Raw genomic sequence first — 22132 nt, 5'->3', positions numbered from 1 at the left:
TTGGGCCATTTTAAATGTAATAAAGCCAATAATGTAACAACGTTTTTGAGCCAATAACGTGATAACATTTTGCCACTTATTTTGTAATAAGTTCTTACGTTGTTGGCGTAGCATTAAAAAAAACGTTATCTGATAATGTAATAATACAACAGGACTGCAGTTCTTGGAAATAAAAGAATATTTTGCACTTTTTGTGCAGTTTGCTCTTTAAAAAAAAGATTTAGTGGATGGCATAGCCGTCATAGTCATTCATAAAGCGTACACACTATGCAGCACTCTTTCTCTTTATGATGGTAAGAGCCAATTTGAGAATTATTTGTTGTATAAAATCTTTATTTAGATTATTGTTTATTTGATTAGATATTTATATCTTCATAATTTCATGTATGGAGGAATATGATTTCATTCATCACTGTGAAATGTGTACAGTATGGTAGTTAGATCACTTAGTGGAATGTGCTAGAATTCAGGAAGAGGGCAGTGGTCATGTGACCTACATGTGTTTGCTCAGTGTTAGATGAGAAAGTCTAATCAGTCTAGTTATTTCTAAGTTATTACATTATTGGCATGGTATTACATTATTGGCTTTATTACATTCAAAATGTCAAATGATTACGTTATCATCAGGTATTACATTATTTGACGTTATTAGATTACATGTTGCTACTGTACATACCCCACCTGTCCCTGATGAGGATAAGTGATTACAGATAATAGATGAATTAATTCAGTTTTCTTTAAATAATCAATAATTAAAGTCTTAGATAATCAAATGCTAAAATATAACACTAGAATCAGAATCAGAAAAAGCTTTATTGCCAAGTACGTTTTGTACACATACAAGTTTGTTCGTGTTGTTGGTGCATGTCAAACATTCCCTAAATTCTGCATACATGTAGTCAGAAATATATAAGATTTCTGTATATATGTATTTTTAAAGTTTCTGATATGATTTTAGTGTTTTTCTGTCCATATTTGGCCATAAATCTGCATTTACTGTGTTTTTTTTCTCATTAGAGACATGCAGATTTTAGATGCAGAGCTTTTACTGCTGTGACACTTTGAAAGTATCAAAGTGTAATAGTATAGTGTCAAAAACCCATCTCCGCTTCACATCAGCCTCTGGTCTACATCTGGATAATGACGTGAGCTTTTGATCAGATCTAAATATGAGACCAGTTGAGCTAGAGGACTTGTCTCGGTCGTACTGTAGTGTTCTATGGACTTGGCACAGGTTTGGCTTCTCTGCAGCTCTCTAATGAGCCGCTCGAGCAAGCAGAGGGAGGTGAAGTTACCATAAGAATGCCGTCATGCCTTGCATATATCATCACCTCCATATGTAGTCCTGACTGGCCTGCATACATACACACACCTGCATGAACGTGTTTTGTCATCAGGGTGAGATATCTAGATCCAGATCAGCCGTTGGAGATGGGGGTCAGTGAGTAAGACTTCAGCTTCTGCTCTCATGTCTGCTGCTTGTAATACCTGAAATACCAACTCCCAGATCGTAGCAGCCATGTGCTGTGAGAGTCTATGTCCTACACCTCCTTCCTTATTGTGTGTTTTGGGTCCAGATAATACAAGTAGAACCAGTCTAGTGAGTGGGTGCAGCCCCCCCCTGCTGCCAACACTGAACAGCAGGTATTGTTACAACACTCATTCTTGTCCACAGACTGTTAGCCAAAGGACGGAGGCTGCCATGAGTATACAGTCTAAACAGGACACTGAACATTCAGCCGTGCTGTTCTCTGAGCTGGAAACACTGAGGAGGCTGCAGCAGGACAGTGACTTTGGCTTGAGCTTGAACTGAGCTGTAAGCAAACCTCTCTGAGATGAGTGTAAAAGTAATTTGCTCAGATGTTGGAAGGCAGCAACCCAAGCACGTGACTGAGACCCTGAAATACGCGTGCATCATGACTAACAGCGACTCTGAATGTTTCCCTTTATTTCACTGCAATGAAGCACATTCTGAGAACCTCCTCAAGCTCAATGTGCATCGTCTTTAAATATGACCACAATCAGTCTCCTCACTCTGCACAGCTCAATGCTCCAATGAGAGTTCAAAATAATAACTAATAATGTTCTCTAAAGGAAGCATATATAAACTGAATAGAAGTGGTCCTAGTACAGAACCCAGTGGAACTCCGTGACTGACTTTGGTATGAATGGAGGATTCATCATTGACGTGAACAACAAGACAAGTACAGAGACGAGTAACTTTGACTAGTGCGGCCTCTGTGCTATGATGCACCCTAAATCCTGACTGAAAGTCCACAAATTAACTATAACCTATGAGGAAAGTCACACAGCTGATTGGCTACAGCTGATTACAGACTGATATTAAACCTTCCCTCTCTCTAAGATACTTGAGAAAGCTAAAACCTGTGGATCTAGAATTCTCATAATATGGCTTCGATGTTAGCAGTCAGGTAGCAGCAGCATAAAAACTAAAACTAAAAACCGACTGCTGTTTCTCAGAGCGGACAAAAAGTATTTATCTTCTCTGCTTTCAGTCGTTTTATGCAAGTAGACATTTACTCAGTGAATAAATGAGAAACAACGACACTGTGTCCACCGTTTCTGCTTTTTGACAAAGACATTTGATTTGCCGTCATCCAAATCCCCTGTGCATCAGCTTCTCGTCATGCTGACGTTGGTAAAAGCCTGTTGCTCGTCGGAGGACATGATTTCTGCAGCCTTCGTCGTGCACGTCTTTACAAACTCATCCGAGTTGAGGCAGCAACTAGCCTGTGACTAAAAATAGACTGCTGCATCCCCCAACCTGCCGTTCTTCTTCTCTGCTCTCTGTTGTGTTTGCAGGTTGTAGTTTTCATCATAATATTCCATTCCTCGGGCACTGAAAGGTGCCATGAACACAAAAACACGTTGGCTTTGGATTTAACTGCTGTTGATTCTAGATTAGATCACATTCCAGTTCAATGACATGCACGAGTGCACGGGATGAACATTAGACCAGTGAGCCGTGAACATCAATAAAACCAACAGATACACAGAATGTGGAGTTAATGATCGGTTATCACATGACCACAGTTGTGCCAGAATCAGACCTGAAGCAGCTTCGTTCACTGATGCTGGCTTTCAGAGTTTGGACAGTGGGAGGAGGTGAGAGGAGGGTCAGGGAGAGAGGAAGGAGCAGATTTAGCAACTGCATTGTCCGTCTTCTTCTTTTTTCAGAGGGAGCTCCTGGTTGGTTTGTCAAGTCACTTTCATTTCCTTCTCAGCTGTTTCACACCAGAATCTGATTACCAGCTTTCATCACACCCAAACGAACTGAACCAAACTCAGCAGAGTTAGTTTGAAAGCAGAACCAGAGTTTAACCACCGAGGTTCTATGAATAAAAGCATCGTTAACAGGTTGAAGAAGATATACTTTATTAATCCCCTCAACGGGGAAATTCTTTTTTCACTCAATCTTTTTATTTACATGCATTTTTAACCCCAAACACACATACAGTACAAGTGCAAGGCTCATAGACATGCAAACGTGGGGAGAGAGATAGTGGTGTGATGGGCAGCCAGCCAGACCAGCGCCCTGCGAGCACTACAGTCCAACCCATCCTCCTTTACTGCCCATCCTGCCTTTTTTAACACACCAATAAGAAGAAAGTGACACACATTACACAGCACGCCTCCAAAATCATTGGTCTATCCACCCCCAACCTCTCAGACCTCAACAGTAAAGCCATTACACACAGAGCACACAGTGTAGGACACGACCCCAGCCACCCCCTCAACTCATCCTTGAGCATTAATGAGCACACCGCCATCTGTGGCGAGCTATATGGATGGATTTATGTGCTGTATTGAATGTTTATTTTTGTGGTTCTGTTGTGGTGTTTAATGTGTTTATGTGTGTATTTACTGAGCGTGCTCTGTTCTTCTTCTCTTGCTGTGTGACTCAGGTCATGAGACCAAAGCCATGATGAACAACAGCGGGCCGAGGTACAAACGCAGCCAGCTGGAGAAGCGTCTGAACATGGACGTGCTGTGGTGCGTGCTGCTGCTCATCGTCATGTGTCTGACTGCTGCTGTAGGTGTGTACTGACACTCTTCACATCACACAGAGTCAGTGGAGAGCCAGAGAGACTGCTCAGGCAGGCAGGAAAACTGTCTGCAGGCCTCATGGTGTTTTCTGGCCCCCAGGCCTTAAAGTTCCCAAACACAAAGCAGAGTGTTGTCTGCAGCCTCATTTTGACATTTCCTGTAACAAGGGACAGATAGGGAGGCACTTGGTATGGATACTAATTTTATTTACAATAGCCCCCCCACAAATATGCAGATAGCATCAGCGTCTATCATCCCAAACTTGGGACCACCACAACCTTTGAAAACAGGAAATACAGAGTCCTACTGAGGTGACTTTGTTCCTGGCCTCACAGGCCTGAATCAGTTAGCTTAGCTGCACAGAGCTAATAAGACAGACTTTATTAAGTCAGGAAATGAGGTCGTCGTAGCAGTCTGGTATATTTGAATACAATAAAGATAGAATAGAATAAAATACTGAGGTAGAAAAATACAAAATAAAGCAGAGAGTGGGACACTTAAAAAACACAAGATACATAGGTAGATAAGGTGCATGATGGTAATGTTACTGTTAATAACAGCATATAATAATAATAATAATAATAATAATACACTATATAATGATAATATAGTATTTTATTATTTTTATTATTATTATTATTATTATTAATAATAATAATATAATATAATATAATAATAATAATATAAAATAATAATAATAATATATAGAATACCACAGTTTAATAGTATATAATAATAAGAATAATAATAATAATAATAAATAATAATAATAATAATAATAGTATATAATTAGCGGTTCTTTTCATCCAAGAAAGTCTTTAAATCACCACGGTACTGTAACATTACTCCCTGTTGATTCAGTTAGCAGCAGTTCATTAGCAGTTAGTGACTTTAGCAAGTGGTTAGGCTAAAGCTGGCTGTGCAGAGGGAAAACAAGCCAATGTATTCTGTAAATACATAAATAAAATCTGATTCAGTTTCACCAAAATCAGTGATTAAAGTGATGAAGCAGCAGCCTTCAGAAACGCTGACTGATCAGAGGCACTATCGCACAGGAGGAGTCATCAGCAACTTCTTACAGTTTGTCAGGAAATGACAAACTCTAAAATACCATGAAGTAAAATACCTGAACATACTGAAAACATGACTTTCTGCCATTGTGGGTTCAGATCAGTGAAAGCATATGAATGGACCATGTGGCACTGGCTGCCGCCATGTTGGTAATCGTGCTCAAATCTAAAAATCGGCAAAGGTCATCAACGGACATAAGGCAGTCTGAACGATGCCTGTGTGCTCAAACAAGCCATTTGTAATGACCACCTGTCAGTTAAAGTGCCCACGCTTGTAATTCTGCATAACTTTAAGCCTTAATATAATGTGAACAGGTGAGTTGTATATAAATTCACCCTCAGTACAGTTGTCATGAACGGGGAAATTAGCTACAGAGACCAAAACAGTTTTTTGTACCAGGCTGTAAACATGTTTATTTCTGCTGTGAAGTTGGACATTTGAACATGGGGACTTATGGAGACTGACTCACTTCTAGAGCCAGCCTCAAGTGGACGTTTGAGGAACTGCAGTTTTTGACACTTCTGCACTGGCTTCACTTCACAGACAGGTTGAAACTTGAAACTTGAGCATAGGTGACCTTTGTGATTAAAACACTGAAAGCTCAGTTTTGGACTTTCACTGTGACACATTATAGTTTATTAAAATTATTTCAATAGTTCCATTTAGATTACATTTGACTTCTTATTTACTGGCAGTGCTTCAGTAATAACTTTAATTATTTATTTCTGTTCTCACTGCTCTGTTTTACGATCATTTATTTTCTATTTCTAATTGAACAAATTGTGAAAATCCATTTCACTCTTATTATACATGACAGGGTTATGTACACAACCACATCCAGCTTTAATCTCTAGTTATTGAGAGTGATGAGCTGCTCCGGTGTCTCTGTGTCTTTCAGGACATGGCCTCTGGCTGAACAGCCTCAAAGATCCTCTGTTTCAGGTCGATGGGGAGACGTCTCCTGCCCTGGCTGCATTCTATGTCTTCTGGACTATGATCATTGTGCTGCAGGTAGAGTGTTAACGATTTCAATCCTGGGATAACTTTTTCTTGAAATGTTTGGTAAAAAGCAGCCAGTAAATAACAGAAGTCAAAACTACTCAACAACTTCCACCTCCTAATAAATAACATGCAGTTTCAGAAGCAACAGTGAATCATTTACTGTCCGTACTTCTGTATTTTGTCATATCACAAGAGCTGTCAACAAACACATGAGATATGGCATCATAATGTCAACCTGCTTTCCACATTAGTATTCATAACTGTGACTTTATCACACACTAAAACTACTTGGATGAATTTTCTTCAACGTATTCCATCTGGTTAAACTAACAAAAACAAAAAAGTCACTCACGATGAAGCAGGAAGGTCTGCAACAGACACAAAGCAACAAGACCCAAGAGATAAATATAGATGGAGGAATAAATGAGGGTGTGTGGAGCTCCTCCTGAACAGTGCTTTAATCATTGTTCCTACTTATTGTTATACATGTGTATATGTGCAGATATATATACAAGAGTTTTTGCATTATTTGTTGCACATGCTTACTCTTGTCACACTTAAAGACACAAAGCTCATCCACACATAGAAACACAAATGAAATAAATCATTCATTAACACCAGTCAGATTGATATTCCCTTGTATGCATTTGCATGTATTTGATTGGCCAACATGTTCCATGTTCAAAGCTGTAATCACGTTCTGCCCAACAGGTGCTGATCCCCATTTCTCTGTACGTGTCCATTGAGATTGTCAAACTGGGCCAGATTTACTTCATCCACAATGACTTAGACCTGTACAACGAGCAGCTGGACTCCAGGATCCAGTGCCGGGCCCTCAACATCACAGAGGACCTGGGTCAGATCCAGTACGTGTTCTCTGATAAGACGGGAACTCTGACAGAGAACAAGATGGTGTTCCGTCGCTGCAGCATCTACGGGGTGGAATATCCTCATGAGGAAAATGGTAAGAGCTGCTAATATGACTGCAGGAACGCCTTGACTTTGACGCAGTCCACTAAGTGTGTGTGTGTGTGTGTGTGTGTCAGCTCGCAGGCTGGAGGTGTACGAGGCGGAGAAGAACGAGGTGGCGGCGGTGGATCGCTCTGTGACTCTGAAGTCGGGCTGCAGTCGTAAATCTCTGAGCTGTCGCTCCCTCAGCTGCAACCGCAGCTCCGTGTCTCTGCACACACTCACTGCGGAGTCGGATGAGGAGGACCAACTGTCCAATCACATCCATCCCAGAACCAGCGCCTTCTGCAGCCGCGTGGTCAGACTCACACACAAACACACACTTATTCGAGTTCAAGCCTGTATGGTTCATAACTGAGAACTCACCTTGCTGCTTCTGTGTCTGTCCGCTCAGGCGAAGGAGGTCATACCAGACCCCGAGCTCGTGAGGAAGCTGAGCTGGCTCTGCTCTCCCATGCTGCCTCTGAGTGACAGCTCCTCTGGGACTCCATCCAACCTGGAACTCACCTACATCACAGACTTCTTCCTCGCTCTGGCCATCTGTAACAGCGTGGTGGTCTCCTCGCCCAGCCAACCTCGACATGTGGTGAGTAGATGACGTCCGTGAGCGTGTATTGAAGACTTTGAGATTCCATTTGTCCTTGCACAGCTTGTTTACATAGTTTGGAGTGATTTGTTGGAGAGATGCTAGTTGTTATGGTGACATGCATCCACTGTCCTCAAGCGTGACTAGACCTTTGTTCTGGTGTGTGTGACAGAGGCTTCTAGCAGTGGTAACATGTAGTGAAAACACTCATTAAAGGGGCTCTTTCATTACGTTGCTGTCACTGTAGAATGAGCCCTTTATAGATGAGTGCAATGACCCAGAAGTATTTACATAGCTGCCAAGATAAGAGCTGTTCGAATTCTCTAAATCTTAAGAAAAAGGAGCTCCGATGCTTCCTTTGTTATCTGCTTTAGGAGAAGATATACCGGAGCATCCTTTACCAAGGGAAAAATCATAATGCCTTCCCACAATTCCATGTGACAGCAACACAGAATGCACTGTTCAGTCATTCACAACCAGACATTAAAAAGAAAACATCCGTTTATTTGAAAATTTGGGGAAAACTGGTGCAAAATGTTGTTAATAACTAGAAAGTTTCTAAGTTATCCTGACCATTCAAATGAATACAGAAACATGAATATCACGTCATTCAGTGTGATGGTCAAACTTTCTCTTACTGTGACTGATTTCCAGCAGACCATCATGCAAGTTACTGTAGATTATTAGTCATCCCTCTTTTGCCATAACTTACTATGAGTGGACAGGAGGGTGAGAGTGAGCAACCATTCTTAATGTGACGCTTCACTTTGTCCATCTGAACATTGTAGTTTTACCACAGATCATTAAAGTCCTTATGACCTCTCCTTCACATCTTTTCTTGACCTCATGGCATTTTACATTGAGGTCATCGAGAGAAGTGTTTAGGAAAGGACATAAGAGGTTGTTTTTTTGACTATTCAACTGCACCATGACCAGGGTTGCAAAGAGTTATTTTTGAAATATTCAAAATCAGAAACTCCATGGGAATATAGAAAAATATCTGAATTAACAGGAAATTGGGGGGGGGGGTTTAAACGATTTACAGTAGAACTTTATTAAGTTTGATTATTTTATTGAACAATATTATGTAGTCCATGAGCTCAAATGTGTGTCTTCAATAGTCTCTGTGTGCTCTGGGCTCTAAAGTGTGGTCCAGGTTCAGAAATCACCTGTGCAGGTAGGGGGCGTGGCCTCAGTAGCCCTACAGTAAGCAGCGTGCTCTGTGCATGTCATTGAGGAACAGCAGATATTCAAGTGGACCTGCATGAAGTCTGGTTGTTTTAGTCAAGGGTATGACAGTTTTTCCACAACTATATTTAACTTTAAGCCAACCTTCAGTTTTGTTATTCACATTTATTCCCATAAATTCCCATAAATATGGAAAAGTTTCCAACTTTGAAAATTCTCAGAATTTTGCAGCCCTAACCATACCTCTGTTGTGCCACCACCATAGTTTTCCCCCTTCCCACCACTAAATCCTACACACTGACCCTTCAAAGTAGTAGAATAAGAACTGTGCACTAAAAATGAATTAATGACACAGTTATTAATTCAGTTAAAGTTTGATAGAAACGATTATGTTTGATAGCTGAAAGGTCCAATCACAGTGATACTAGTGCAACATTTTACTGAAGTTCTTACTTCCCTGATATACTGATGGCTCGTTGTGTGTTGTTGTCTCGTCCCTGTAGGTGCCTGAAGCTCGAACGCCTCTCAAGTCTCTGGAGGAAATCAAGCTGATGTTCCAGCGCTTCAGCTTCTCTCCTTTCTCAGCGCTCTCCCCTCCGCAGATCAAAGGCAGCCCTCGCAGCTTCACCAGCAGGCTGTTCTCCCGAGGGAGGACCGGCTCCTCCAACTTCTCCACCCCCCCCAACAGCAACGCCACAAACGAGTCAGAACCAGTCCAAGAAAGCAACTTGGAAAACCTTAACCTGAGGCGTAAACTGGACTTGTCCTCCATAGTGGAAGCAGGACATGGTGGACAGGTGGAGGAGAGGGAGACGGAGGATGATATCACGGAGACCAAGACCAACCCTGACGGAGCCAGGCTGGATGTGGAGGAGCTCACCAAAGAAGTGGACTGTGAGGGCGACTCTGATGATGAACTGCTGTATGAGGCAGAGAGTCCAGATGAGGCGGCTCTGGTCCACGCGGCCCACGCGTACCGCTGCACCCTAAGGGGGCGCTCTGCAGAGAGCCTGATGGTGGACCTGCCAGGAATCGGCTCTCTGACTGTCCAGCTGCTCCACATCCTGCCCTTTGACTCCAACAGGAAGAGGATGTCAGTGGTGGTTCGCCACCCGCTCTCAGGACAGGTGGTGGTTTACACCAAGGGAGCCGACTCCGTCATCATGGATCTGAGCGAGACCCCTAAAGGTAACTTAACAGAGGCAATGTAGGGGACTGATGACTGATCCAAAGACAAATAATATGAAGAGTTCACTGTCCTCATGTTGTGTTCAGGTGCAGAGCAGGCTCAGGAGATCTACAGCCACATCCGAGAACAAACCCAAAAACATTTAGACAGCTACGCCAGAGACGGACTGCGCACACTCTGCGTCGCTAAAAAGGTAACGCCTCAGGAGGTGAAGCTGAGTATATATACATAGTCCCTCAGAAAAGTGTTCTGAGCTCCTCAAATGGTAAAAATCAAAATCATAAATAATAATTCCTACATAAAAAGCCTTAAAAGCAACTTCTTCTACACAAAGGAACAGCATGGTTGAGTCTTGTGAGAGTTTTGCAAATCTGGGGTTCCCGTCTAAACACAGACCTATCATACATGCCAAAATGAAAAACAGCTGTCCAATCACAGCTTTTCATCACTACTACAGCCTGATGGCAGCTCAGCACAGTAAACTTGATTTTCCTGCCACAAGCTGATTTTCAAACTTACCTGAGTTCTTTTTCTGTCTCATCATAAAGTACAGTCCCACAGATATGTGAACAGCATCTGTGAATGTGTGTGTTACTGATTTGACTGTGTGTTCTGTGCTCTGAGCAGGTTCTAGAAGAGGAGGAGTACGAGGTCTGGCTGAAGAGACAGCTGCTGGCGGAGAGCAGCATCGAGAACAGAGAGGAGCTGCTGCTGGACTCGGCTCAGAGGCTGGAGACCAACCTCACCCTGCTGGGTACGAGACCCTGCATCCCTCCCTCCTGAAGCTCCTTGCTTCTGGGAACCAATGGGGTTTGAGCATAGAAACATTGTTTTCTCCAGATAACAATCTAGTAGGACAGTGTAGCACGTAAAGTCTTTGCAACTGTGACGTTCTCTTGTTGTTCTGACATTGCTACACTGAATGACGTTTCCTGCAATGATTTCATTTACTAGACAGCATAGCATTATCGTATGGTAAAACTATATAACTAACATTTGCTGTTCCAACTAATGAAATTAACTCAGAAAACAGAGGAAATCTAATGTATGAGTGTATGGGCTTCTGTTCTGAATTGCTGAACCTTATCTTATCTTAGATCTAAAGGACTCATGTAAACATCTGTTCCTGTTGAGGATTCTATCCTTATTTTATCAATGGTCAGTCCAGTCAGTTCAGGAAAAGTGCACAGGAGTCCAAGATGTCTTATGCTGAAAGGCTTATTGAGGCTCGGCCATGGAGAATGGAGGATTTATCAGTACACTGCCCTCAGGACAGTGACACAACTACTCTGTCCATTAATGTTCATTAGTCTACAGACAAGGAGATATGTTTACCATTAGTGATCCAACATCTGACTCTGTACAGGTTCTAACATCATCACGTCATTATGTCTATGGAGTGAGACAGCCCCCGCTGAACTGGCAGTTCAGACACCGAGTGCACTGCTTGTGTTTCAGTTTAATGAGTGGTCGTGTTAACTGGTGACTTTTAACTGAAGGTGTCTGTGGTTGTGAGGTTTGAGGCTGTTAGCGGTGGTTACTCTTATTATGCATTTAAAAGAATATATAATTGATGTATTAATAAGGGAGGAGAGAGGTCTGAGGTGCTGCACTTGGACCCGTTTTGGCACATGGACCATCCAAGCTGGGAGCTGTAGTCCTGAAAGTTTTCTGCATGTATTTTCAGGTACCACAGGGATATTGGACAGACTGCAGGAGGAGGTTCCAGAGACCATTGAAGCTCTTCAGAAAGCCGGGATAAAAGTCTGGGTTCTCACTGGAGACAAACAGGAGACGGCCATCAACATCGCCTATGCCTGCAAACTCCTCCGTCCCAACGACCAGCTGCTGACAGCCAGCTGTGGGAGTAAGGTGAGCAGCTGATGGATGGAGTGGAGTCACACTGGTGTTTTAGGCTTTTATCTTTCGCATTCCCCATTTTTACCTCTCAGGAATGCGGGGAGAGAGAGATGGGGAATAACATGCAGCAAAGAGCCACAGGTCGGATTCAAACCCTGGGCTTCCACAGCAAGGACTGAGCCTTTGTACATGCTGCGGCTGCTTTACCAACTGAGTTAAACACCACCCCCCAGGGTTTTTTTTGTCAGTTTTCAGTTGTGGTTTGGTTAGGTTTAGGAAATGATCATAGTTTGGGTTTAAATTTAATTTTTCACAACGTTGACAACATGTTAAAAAGCATTTCTGACCTGAAGACATGGGCACCGTAAATCTTTCTGCCTCGATGCTACGCAGGGTGAGTCTTGCCAAGAAGATCAGTAGAATTCACAAAAAGGCATGTCTTTAAAGTGTTCATTGTAGATCGGTTGCCTTGGTAGCTTTAATGTTACATAAAGCTGTTGAAACAAGTTTTGACATGGCCCATGTCAACACTCTGGGTTGCCATGGAATCAAACAAAGTGGATCAAAAGAGTTAACGTTAGATTCTGCCCAACTTAAGTAAATCCACGAGCAGAAACATGGTAAAACACAGTAAGTATCAGAGATCATTTGAAAGATAAAGATAGCGTAGAGCCCAGAAGTTCACCGTAGTGTTTACTTTATTATTTCCTTTGAAAAGTTTTTAAAGACACTACCTGTAACACCACTGTGGGAAGTCATAAAGTCCCTGAGTTCACGTATCAAAGTCTACTGAGACGGAGGCTGCTTTCATGGGGGAAGTGAGTCCTAGAGTCAGGGAGGACTGACCAGGCCACTGCGACTTTGAATTTCTTTTCTCAAAAGTTGCAAAAAACATGACGACCACATTACTGTTGTGTGTGATCTTCTACTGGGGTGTAAAGGGGGTGTTGATTATGCTGAACATAACGTGAAACAAAGTTACAAATTGGAGTTCAAATTATATGGTTACATTAGATCACGTCATACCTTGAAATGTTAATCCAGGAGTAACTTCAGTCTGACCGTGCTGCCAGAAGAAAAGTCAAAAAATGAGGATATATATTGTCTGCACCAGATTCCATGCCAGAAGTTGTTAAGATGTTTTTTTTCCAGAATAGTTACACACACTTGCCAACAGCTGCGACTCTGTACAGATTGTAAAGCCCTCTGAGGCAAATGTACTTTGTGACTTTGGGCTATACAAATAAAATTGATTTGATTTGACTCAAGGAAAAATAGGACCACTCAAACAAACAGAAACTTCCTTTAACTCTACATGACTTATGGATTTTTATTCCCATCAGGATACATGTACAGCTTTACTTCAGGACCTCAAACTGGAAGTGCAGTGTGAAGATGGCTCGACTGAACTGACTGCAGCTGGGGATCATGGGGAATCATCGTCAGGCAGCGGGGATGGATTCATTCTGGTTATAGACGGCCGCACGCTGGACTGGGCCCTGCAGGAGGACCTGAAGAGTGACTTCCTCAAGCTGAGCTGCAGATGCAGGGCAGTCATCTGCTGCAGGTCCACTCCACTACAGAAGAGCCAGGTGGTCCGGCTGATCCGGGACCAGCTTGGCGTCATGACCCTGGCTGTGGGTAAGGACTCCTAATTCCAATCCAGTTATTGTTGGACCTGTTAACAACTGTTGGACTAAAACTGAAATAAAGTAGTTACAGTAGGTCTGGGCCTTATGGGTGATAGTATATATGATGCTTTGTACAATAAAAAGTTGTTTGTGTTCATTAAGGTGATGGGGCCAACGATGTGAGCATGATTCAAGTGGCTGATGTAGGCATCGGGATATCTGGCCAGGAGGGCATGCAGGTAAACCACAAGAATTCATCCTGACAGAACACACCCCAGAATTATGAATTCATTCATAGATTTTATAAAAGACACTGGTAGATTTTGTTAGTAAATGTGAGGCTGAGACAGTTACAGAGCAAGGTCTTACACCTCCTCAGTGCGTCACAGTGGGAACCACACATGTAGATACCATCGTTCACCTTTTCTGCAACCTTGGTTTTCTTGTTTACTACATAAATCCACACATTATTTCATATTTTTTTTATGTATTTTGTGTTGATTTAGAATGTAGAAAATAATACAATTAAAGAAAAAAACATTGAATGGGAAGGTGTCCAAACTTTTGACTAGTACTGTATGTGATATTATGGTAGGAGGTGTAATTCTGGTCAACTCACATAAGGTTTTTAATTAATCTATCTTTAAATGTGGATTTGGATGGATGGTGATATTGTTGTCCCTGTTTTGTTCCCCAGGCTGTGATGTCCAGTGACTTTGCCATCTCCAGGTTCAAACACCTCAGTAAGTTGCTGCTGGTCCACGGTGCCTGGTGCTACTCCCGCCTCGCAAACATGATCCTCTACTTCATCTACAAGAACGTGGTGAGTTAGTCTCTGTGTGTTCACCGCTTTTCCTTCTTTGGACTTGTTTTTTTTTCTTTTTAACACATTTTTTTTCTTTTTTTGCTCTGATGTAAACACAGAAAAGATGAGCTCTGAATTTTTTTTCATATACAAAGTAAGGATAAGTCAATAGAAAGGGCACGGGCATAGGTCATTGACCCCCAGGGGTCTAGTTTAAAAAAATAAAAAATACACATATATATTACAGAAGATTACATGGTTGTATTAGCCCCATGTTGTCCAGTTTTTGTCTACCTTCTTCTTTTGTAATCAAATAGTGAAAGTAATTTTCTCCATAACATGAAAAGAGTTGATTATGCTGATGATAAGAGTTTTTACTGGCAGCCTTCAAGAGTCACTCTTGTTGAGACCTTTAGGAACATGACCACGGTACACTGAGGTAAAAGGAAAGTCAAATGTCAGGCCCAGGTTCTCTGAGACCAGTCGACCCACTTCTTTCCAAAAGGGCGTAATATAAGGGCATGACCAGAAGATGTGAGGATGGTCTGCTGAGACTGATCCACATTCCCTCCAGCAAGAGTGCTGAGGCTCACTAAATTTAGATTTTTGATTGGGGTTAATAAAAAAAAAAAACAAGTTAGATTTTTCCAACAGAAATCTCTCCAAAACAAAGAGTAGGTAGATGTAAACTGAGTCTCCCATATTTGAAGCCTCCCACCTCCTCTGGGATTGTTCTATCAGTTTCCTTTTCCCAGCACTCCCTCCTTGGTCTACTTTTGATAGGTACAGATAAATCACTTCAGTGGTCATAATGTTATGGCTACTCGGTGTATATTCAAACACATGCGCACCCTCAATTGTATCGAGTGCTATGTCGAAGATCATCTACAAAAAACACTGATGTAAGGTTGTTGTTGTTGCTAGCTACTCTGCTGTCCCTGACAAGATACAATTCAAATCAAAAGCAGACAAATGCAACCAATAACTGTGTGTCTTTGTGTCTGTGTTTGTAGATGTACGTGAATCTGCTGTTCTGGTATCAGTTCTTCTGTGGTTTCTCCGGGAGCGTCATGAGCAACTCCTGGGTGCTCATCCTCTTCAACTTGATCTTCACCTCCGTTCCTCCTCTCATCTACGGCGTCCTGGACCGGCACACGCCTGCAGACACCCTGATGGAGCTGCCTGAACTCTATCGGGCGATACAGACCACCAAGGTGACCACACACACGCATAAATAGTATTTTTGTGTTTTTTGTTGTGGTGCTGTCATGTGTTCAGGAGGACTAACAGATGAATCCTGTTTCTCTACAGGTCTACGTTCCCTACATGTTCTGGGTCACAGTCCTGGATGCTTTCTACCAAAGCCTTGTGTGCTTCTTTGTGCCTTACTTTGTAAGTCTAAAACAGTTGCTTGGTTTCTCAACCAGCACTGGTATAAATGTTGCTCCCCCAGCTAACATAGATGTAGTAAACGCAAGTTCCATCCCTCTATAAGATCGCTGTGTGTTTGTCTCAGGCATATGCAGGATCAGACGTTGGGGAACTGACCTTTGGCTCTCCAATCAACGCCTCAGCACTCTTCATCATCCTGTTGCACCAAGTTATCGAGAGTCACACTCTGGTCAGATACACTAAAAGCAAACGGGATTTTGTCTCCATTGTTTTGCCTGTGTGTTATATATGGTATACAGGGATACCAAAACACTGGGGTTTCTAATCCTCTTTGTTCCTTTGCAGACGTGGATTCACATGCTGGTCTTGGTGCTCAGTGGTGGCTCCTACTTTGGCTTCGTGCTGCTCTTCAGTTTGTTCTGTGTGACCTGTAGCCCCCCCACCAACCCTGTGGGGGTGGAAACACTCCAGATGTCCCAGCCTCTCTTCTACATCGTGTGTGCTCTCACCACTGTGACGGCTCTGTTACCCAGGTACACACCCCCACCCTCAAATATGTTGTGTTACGATCACACACGACACATTTCAGTCCAGTCCCTGATGACGTGCTGCATTAGTCTGACTTGGTTCAGAGAGATCACAGAGCTCATCGTCCATGAATCCAAACTCAGAGTGTTATTAACCAAAGCTCTCCTCTTTCGATCTATGCCGCATACATGATGGAACAAAACATCTTTTTTCATTGGTCGATAAGGTTCTAAGTGATCATAGACAGAAGAGAATATGCCCATTCCGTTCCATTGCTCTGGGCTATAAAGTGTGGTCCAGGTACAGAAATCACCTGTGCAGGTAGGGGGTGTGGCCTCAGTAGCCCTGCAGTAAGCAATGTGCTATGTGCATGTGATTGAGGAACAGCAGATATTCAAGTGGACCTGCATGAAGTCTGGTTGTTTTAGTCAAGATTATGCTCAAATATATTTTCCCAACTGTATTAAAGTTCCCTGTTATAGGCCAATTTTCAATTTTGTATATTCCAGGCTTATTCCTATGAATTCCTGTTAATTCCCATGGAAAGTTTTTGCAAATGTAGAATCAAATATAATCAAACATATAAAAAATGTGACAGTGCCAAATAAAAGTAGAAATTACCTAATAATACTTTGATGTATTACTGGTTACGGCAAATCATTTTTTAGTGTTCAGTTAGGCTATGGTCGCTACTTTAAGTCCTCGGTCATTTACTGATGCAGTCCTGGTGGACGGACTGATACCCACACTGTGTCCTGTCCTCTGCAGGCTGCTGTTTCGAACTCTGTACAACACCTTACACAGATCAGCCCACATGGACCAAACGGATTCAGAGAGGTATCGCAAGAGAATGCAGCGCTGGAACCAGAGTCACTCCAGAGCCAACAGGGTGCCGGTGTGTGCTGACAACCCCGCCCTGGAGCCCAGCACAGCCTCAGTGGTGTCGTGACCTCTGTGTACACTCACACACACTTTAGACTTTCTGCTGATGTTGACATGCTGGATTCAAGTGACAGAATGGATACTTTGTATGGATGCTGCACTCACCAGCTATTTCACAGCTCTGCTTCAACAGCCGAACAACTCCTGGAGAGACTGAGAGCTATGAAAAGAAAACCATGTTTTATTTGAACATGAAGCTGTGAAATGTCAAATACTCAGAGACAATACTGTCGTTATAGGAGTCAACATTTGTCATGAAGGTATGACAGCAATCTCTAGTGGCCTTTGGTGCGTGCTACAGCTAAGATGTTGATCCACCACAACGCAGGACTGATCAGCACACTGTCGAGGCTACATTCACACTGCAGGCGAACTGGACCAAATCTTTGTCATTCTGTCTGGATATTCATGATCATGTTGTTGGAAGACTGCTGAACTGGAAGTTTCATTGCTTCACTTTCATGTCGACAAGTGTCACAGCTGTTCTATTGGGTTATTGGGTCAAATCTGATCTTAATTATATTGAACATTAAAGCTGTAGTTTCTATGTGCCCTGCGATAAGCTGGTGACTTGTCCAGGGTGTACCCCGCCTCATCCAAAGTCCAAAGTCAGCTGGGATAGACACCACGGTGACCCTGATGAGGATAAGCCATGACAAATAATGGATGGATTAAAGCTCTAACTAGTGATTTTTGACCACAAGGGGGCAGGAATATTCAGAAACCCAAACAAAACAGTCTTCACATTGACTTCAAACAACAACTTCTACATCAAGGAGTTAGTGCAACATCAGCATCCCATCAGAGCGGTGTATCCACCAGATGAAGAGGAGTCACTCTACTCTTTAGCTCTGCTTTGGTCTCTGCTAGAGTTGTAACGTATGATTCCCTCAAACTCCCATCGTCAAATACTGTCACGTCATCGGGTACTTCTATATATAGTACTTTCACTCAGGAAACCGCTGTTTGTGTCCCCTGTGCAAAAAGAAGTAAACACTGACTTCTTCTACTTCAGGTGTGTAACGGTATGATCTCCTAAATCTAATCAAAGTGCGAGCATTACATGGTGTTACCACACAAGCTTTATTTTGAAAGTCTAACTAATAAATAAAGTCTAACTGCATATTTATTCTCACAAAGTTGACCACAGAGACCTGTCCTGTCCAAATACAGCACTAGTGGGGCACCTACAGTGTTATATTTTGCAGCGTATCACTGATGAATCAGCAGTATTTGTCGAGTTGGAAGTGACAATGTGTGACTCGAACGCAGCCTGTGTGCTCAAGAACCAGAAAGAATCTAAACACTAACATACTACAGAAGGTTTCAACCCTGAACAGGGTTGCTCGGTTGTCATGGAGACAGGGACACTTGTTGATATCAAATGTGTTGCTAAACTGCAGTGTGGATGGAGCCTTAGAGATTCCTTGATGGCACAAAACAGGAAGGTGGTGCCATTCTTCCATTACCACCGAAGCCTTCAGCCTCCACGTGACGGAGGCTCTGTGAATACTATTTTGTTTGTTTTTCTGTTTCTTGTCTCAATCACACTATGGAGCCTTTAACACTGCTGTCTTCTTAATCCGTAGCTGACACAGTTTGCTGATGAACAAACTCACTGGTGCGCTTACAGTTGTTGGAATGTGTTTACAGACGGTGAAGGGTTGGACTGACAGACTTTGACTGAGATGTTACAACGAGCAGCCTGTCTTTGTTTACCTGCTGCGTCGGTGACACCGGAGCACATGAGTCATGCTGACTTGATTTTGGACTCTGGTTGAGTTGCTGCAATCAACATTCAACGAAGGCTGCGGTTGTACATCTGTACATGAAGGACGTGGTGATACATCATGGATTGAAGAATTGATCAGGGTTGACTGAGGAGTCGTAGTCGTGGGCTGAGCTGCACTAACAAATGAACCTCAATGATGAACAAGATCAGGTTAAATGTGTCGTTTATTTAAACATAGAAGTCGATTAGTCTATCGTCTATATTAGATGATATTGACAAAGCCAACGAACGCACCAAAGAATCGCGTCTGTCACGCTGTATTTGCAGGCTTTACCTCCTTGTGTTTACTGTACTGTTTAAATGATCATGTCAGTTAGCAGACTCTAAAAACATGCTTGTGGTGTAAAGACCAAGTCTGCATGAGTTGCGTTACTCTTCCATGGTGATGGAATCACATGATTTGAACAGTCTCCGCTGCATTTCCTCTGACTGATGATATTGTACAAATATGAGTGGAAGCTGAATGAGGCCTGAAAACATATTAAACATTAAAACACTTTAAAATGATGTAACGTATACGTGGACCCTGGTCCAGCCTTGAAGTGTAAAACCCTGTTCAAGTCATATTGCTTTATAGGGTTAGGGTTCAAACCAAATGAAGAAAACAAAGCTCATTTCATTGAGTCGTTGTTGGTGCAGCCCAGCAGAGGAACACTTGATTCACTCACAGTACTTTCAGACGTCCACCTTAAAGACTGCTAGGCAGTAAAGTCTGATGAGGATTTTTTAAATATATTGTTAATGTTGTATTTGAGTTGTTTTGTTGAATGTATGACTGTTTGCACTGTTTGACATGTTGCAATAAACTGATAGTTGCTCACATGTGTGTTGTCTGTGCAGTGTGTGCTGAAAGGAGTTAGAATGAAGTCACCTTGTTATGATACGACCACGTACCGCAGATCATCCAGCCTGAAAGTTTCTGTTTGACAGCTGACTGTGGACAATCTGGATGCTCCTTCATAATCCTCGTTTTCATCTGATGTCCAGAGACTTACCTGACGACACTACTGGGTGTCTGTGATCACACAGTATGTTGTTTTTTTTTTTTTTTTTTCCAATTTTCCTCAAAGTACAATAAACATAGAATGGACAAAATAGAGACAAACAGCAAAAAATAAACATTTAAATAAGAGAAGAACGAAAAACACATGGGTAGCATTAAGATATTACAAGATCAGGGAAACAATGCATCAACTACAGGGCATAGCAAAGCAGCAGAACACAGTGAGACTAAATCTCATCTAGCAGTGCCAAATGAGGTTTCCAGGTTCTCTGAAAGTGTAAAGTCCTTTTATTGGAACAAACTTCCTCCATCCTTGTGATCAAAAGCATTTCATTAAACCAGCTGTTGGAACACGGGGGCAGAGCGATTTCCTGTTGAGTAATATTATTGCTTTTGCTGCAACCATACCTAGTTTGAGAATTTGTTTCTGATGGACGGGGAGGGCCCTTGTACTGTTAGAGCAGCCAAAAAATTCACAAAGTTTAGAAAAAGCGTTAAATATGTCAGTCCAAGTTATTTAGTACCGGACAGTGCCAAAATATGTGAGAACATACAATATTAACACAATGACAGCACACAGCCCGGCTAAAGTCCATCAAATGTTACTTCAACAATGGAAGAAAATTCAATTCAAAGAAAAGAAGTTCAATCTGTAAAAACAAGATTCAATCCAACATAAATAATACTTTCTCTATAATTCTTTATACATGCAACTGATCCAAATATGATCCTTGATTCCCAGATGATTATCATTACAGCTCAGCATAACTAACTATAGGCTTTATCAAAAAGGAAAGTCTTAAGTCTATTCTTAAAGGTGTTGACCGTGTCTGCCTCCCGAACCCAGAAAGGTAGTTTGTTCCACAGAAGAGGAGCCTGATAGCTGAAAGCTCTGGCTCCCAATCTACTTTTGGAGACTATAGGAACCACAAGGAACCCAGCGTCCTGAGAGCGCAGTGTTCTAGAGGGGTAGTAAGGTATTATGAGCTCTTTTAGATATGATGGTGCCTGACCATGAAGAGATTTGTAAGTAAGGAGAAGAATTTTAAATTCTATTCTAGATTTAATAGGTAGCCAATGCAAGGAAGCCAAAATGGGAGAGATGTGATCTCTGATCTTGGTTCCTGTCAGAACACGTGCAGCAGCATTCTGAATTAACTGCAAAGTCCTAAGAGACTTATTGGAATCTGTTAATTAAGAGTTTCAATAATCTAGTCTAGAAGTAACAAATGTGTGGACTGGCTTTTCTGATAGCTCTATATAATACTTTATTTTTGTACAGTGACTGCTGGGTATAATGATTATAGCTATGGGGAAAAAACATTTGAACAAAATAAGTGTCTCTGTGGGTTTAGTTTCTGTGATATTTATAATAAAGCAGATTAAATCATAACTGAACCTAAAAGCCAAATGAATCGTACTTCCTCTTGTTCTGTATGAGCAGTGAAGCATGAGCCAGCCGCTTTATTCTGAGCCACCTGTAACCTGTTCAAATGGCCTGTTGTGTCAGACTAATTCACAGAAAACCTTTAAACTCTATATACAGAAAGAAATAAGATAGTTACTGTATTGAATCATAAAATGACCATGCTATGCCATCAGAGATTAAGGAAACATGGTCAAGTCAAGTTCTGGCTTCTTGACAACAATACTGCAGTCAGTGTGGTTCTTCTTTTGATAGGTGGGAGCTGTAGAGTCAGGGAGGACTGACCAATCTTAGTCACTAGATGTCACTGATGCATATTATATCTGTTAACAGAAAGCTGCAGGGTGAATTTAACCTGACAGATTTCTTTATTATATAAAACAGGCAGAGGGTGCTGTTCTTCGAGTTTGGACTCAGTTTAGAGCTGCTGGCATAAACACTGAACAAAAGCCATGACGATGCATCGTGGACCTGTAGGTCTCAGCTCAGATGGATGCATTTGTGTCTGATATCTCATGTGGAACAGTGTGTCAGGTACAGGAAATCACCTGAATGAAGACACATAGTGACATCTGAAACCTCACACTGCACGTGTGCTGCTTCTGAGTGTAAATGTGATCAGTGACATGACCCCAACTGAATGATGAACCATGTTAGTCAGTGTGTTACATCATGATGAT

General features: G+C 42.1%; 1 protein-coding gene across 3 annotated transcripts in view; it reads left to right on the top strand.

Annotated features, from left to right (window-relative positions):
• Window positions 1–19846, top strand: part of atp10d (ATPase phospholipid transporting 10D) — a 37084-nt gene extending 17238 nt beyond the window's left edge. For all 3 annotated transcript variants that reach the window (XM_010735428.3, XM_019265288.2, XM_027278728.1), the window contains 17 exons: window positions 3927–4058; window positions 6038–6150; window positions 6853–7105; window positions 7188–7408; window positions 7505–7696; window positions 9388–10072; window positions 10160–10266; window positions 10701–10827; window positions 11761–11945; window positions 13277–13574; window positions 13727–13803; window positions 14262–14387; window positions 15383–15583; window positions 15681–15761; window positions 15886–15990; window positions 16107–16294; window positions 17058–19846. In XM_010735428.3, the coding sequence (XP_010733730.1) occupies window positions 3927–4058; window positions 6038–6150; window positions 6853–7105; window positions 7188–7408; window positions 7505–7696; window positions 9388–10072; window positions 10160–10266; window positions 10701–10827; window positions 11761–11945; window positions 13277–13574; window positions 13727–13803; window positions 14262–14387; window positions 15383–15583; window positions 15681–15761; window positions 15886–15990; window positions 16107–16294; window positions 17058–17238 (3272 nt within the window). In that variant the 3' untranslated portion in view covers window positions 17239–19846. The remainder of the gene's footprint in view (window positions 1–3926; window positions 4059–6037; window positions 6151–6852; window positions 7106–7187; window positions 7409–7504; window positions 7697–9387; window positions 10073–10159; window positions 10267–10700; window positions 10828–11760; window positions 11946–13276; window positions 13575–13726; window positions 13804–14261; window positions 14388–15382; window positions 15584–15680; window positions 15762–15885; window positions 15991–16106; window positions 16295–17057) is intronic.
• The last annotated feature ends 2286 nt before the right edge of the window (window positions 19847–22132 follow it).

This window comes from Larimichthys crocea, chromosome V, assembly GCF_000972845.2.
Source record: "Larimichthys crocea isolate SSNF chromosome V, L_crocea_2.0, whole genome shotgun sequence".
Lineage (NCBI taxonomy): Eukaryota > Metazoa > Chordata > Actinopteri > Sciaenidae > Larimichthys > Larimichthys crocea.
The sequence above is the reverse complement of the archived record's forward strand: the minus strand, read 5'-3'. Positions and strand labels throughout refer to the sequence as shown.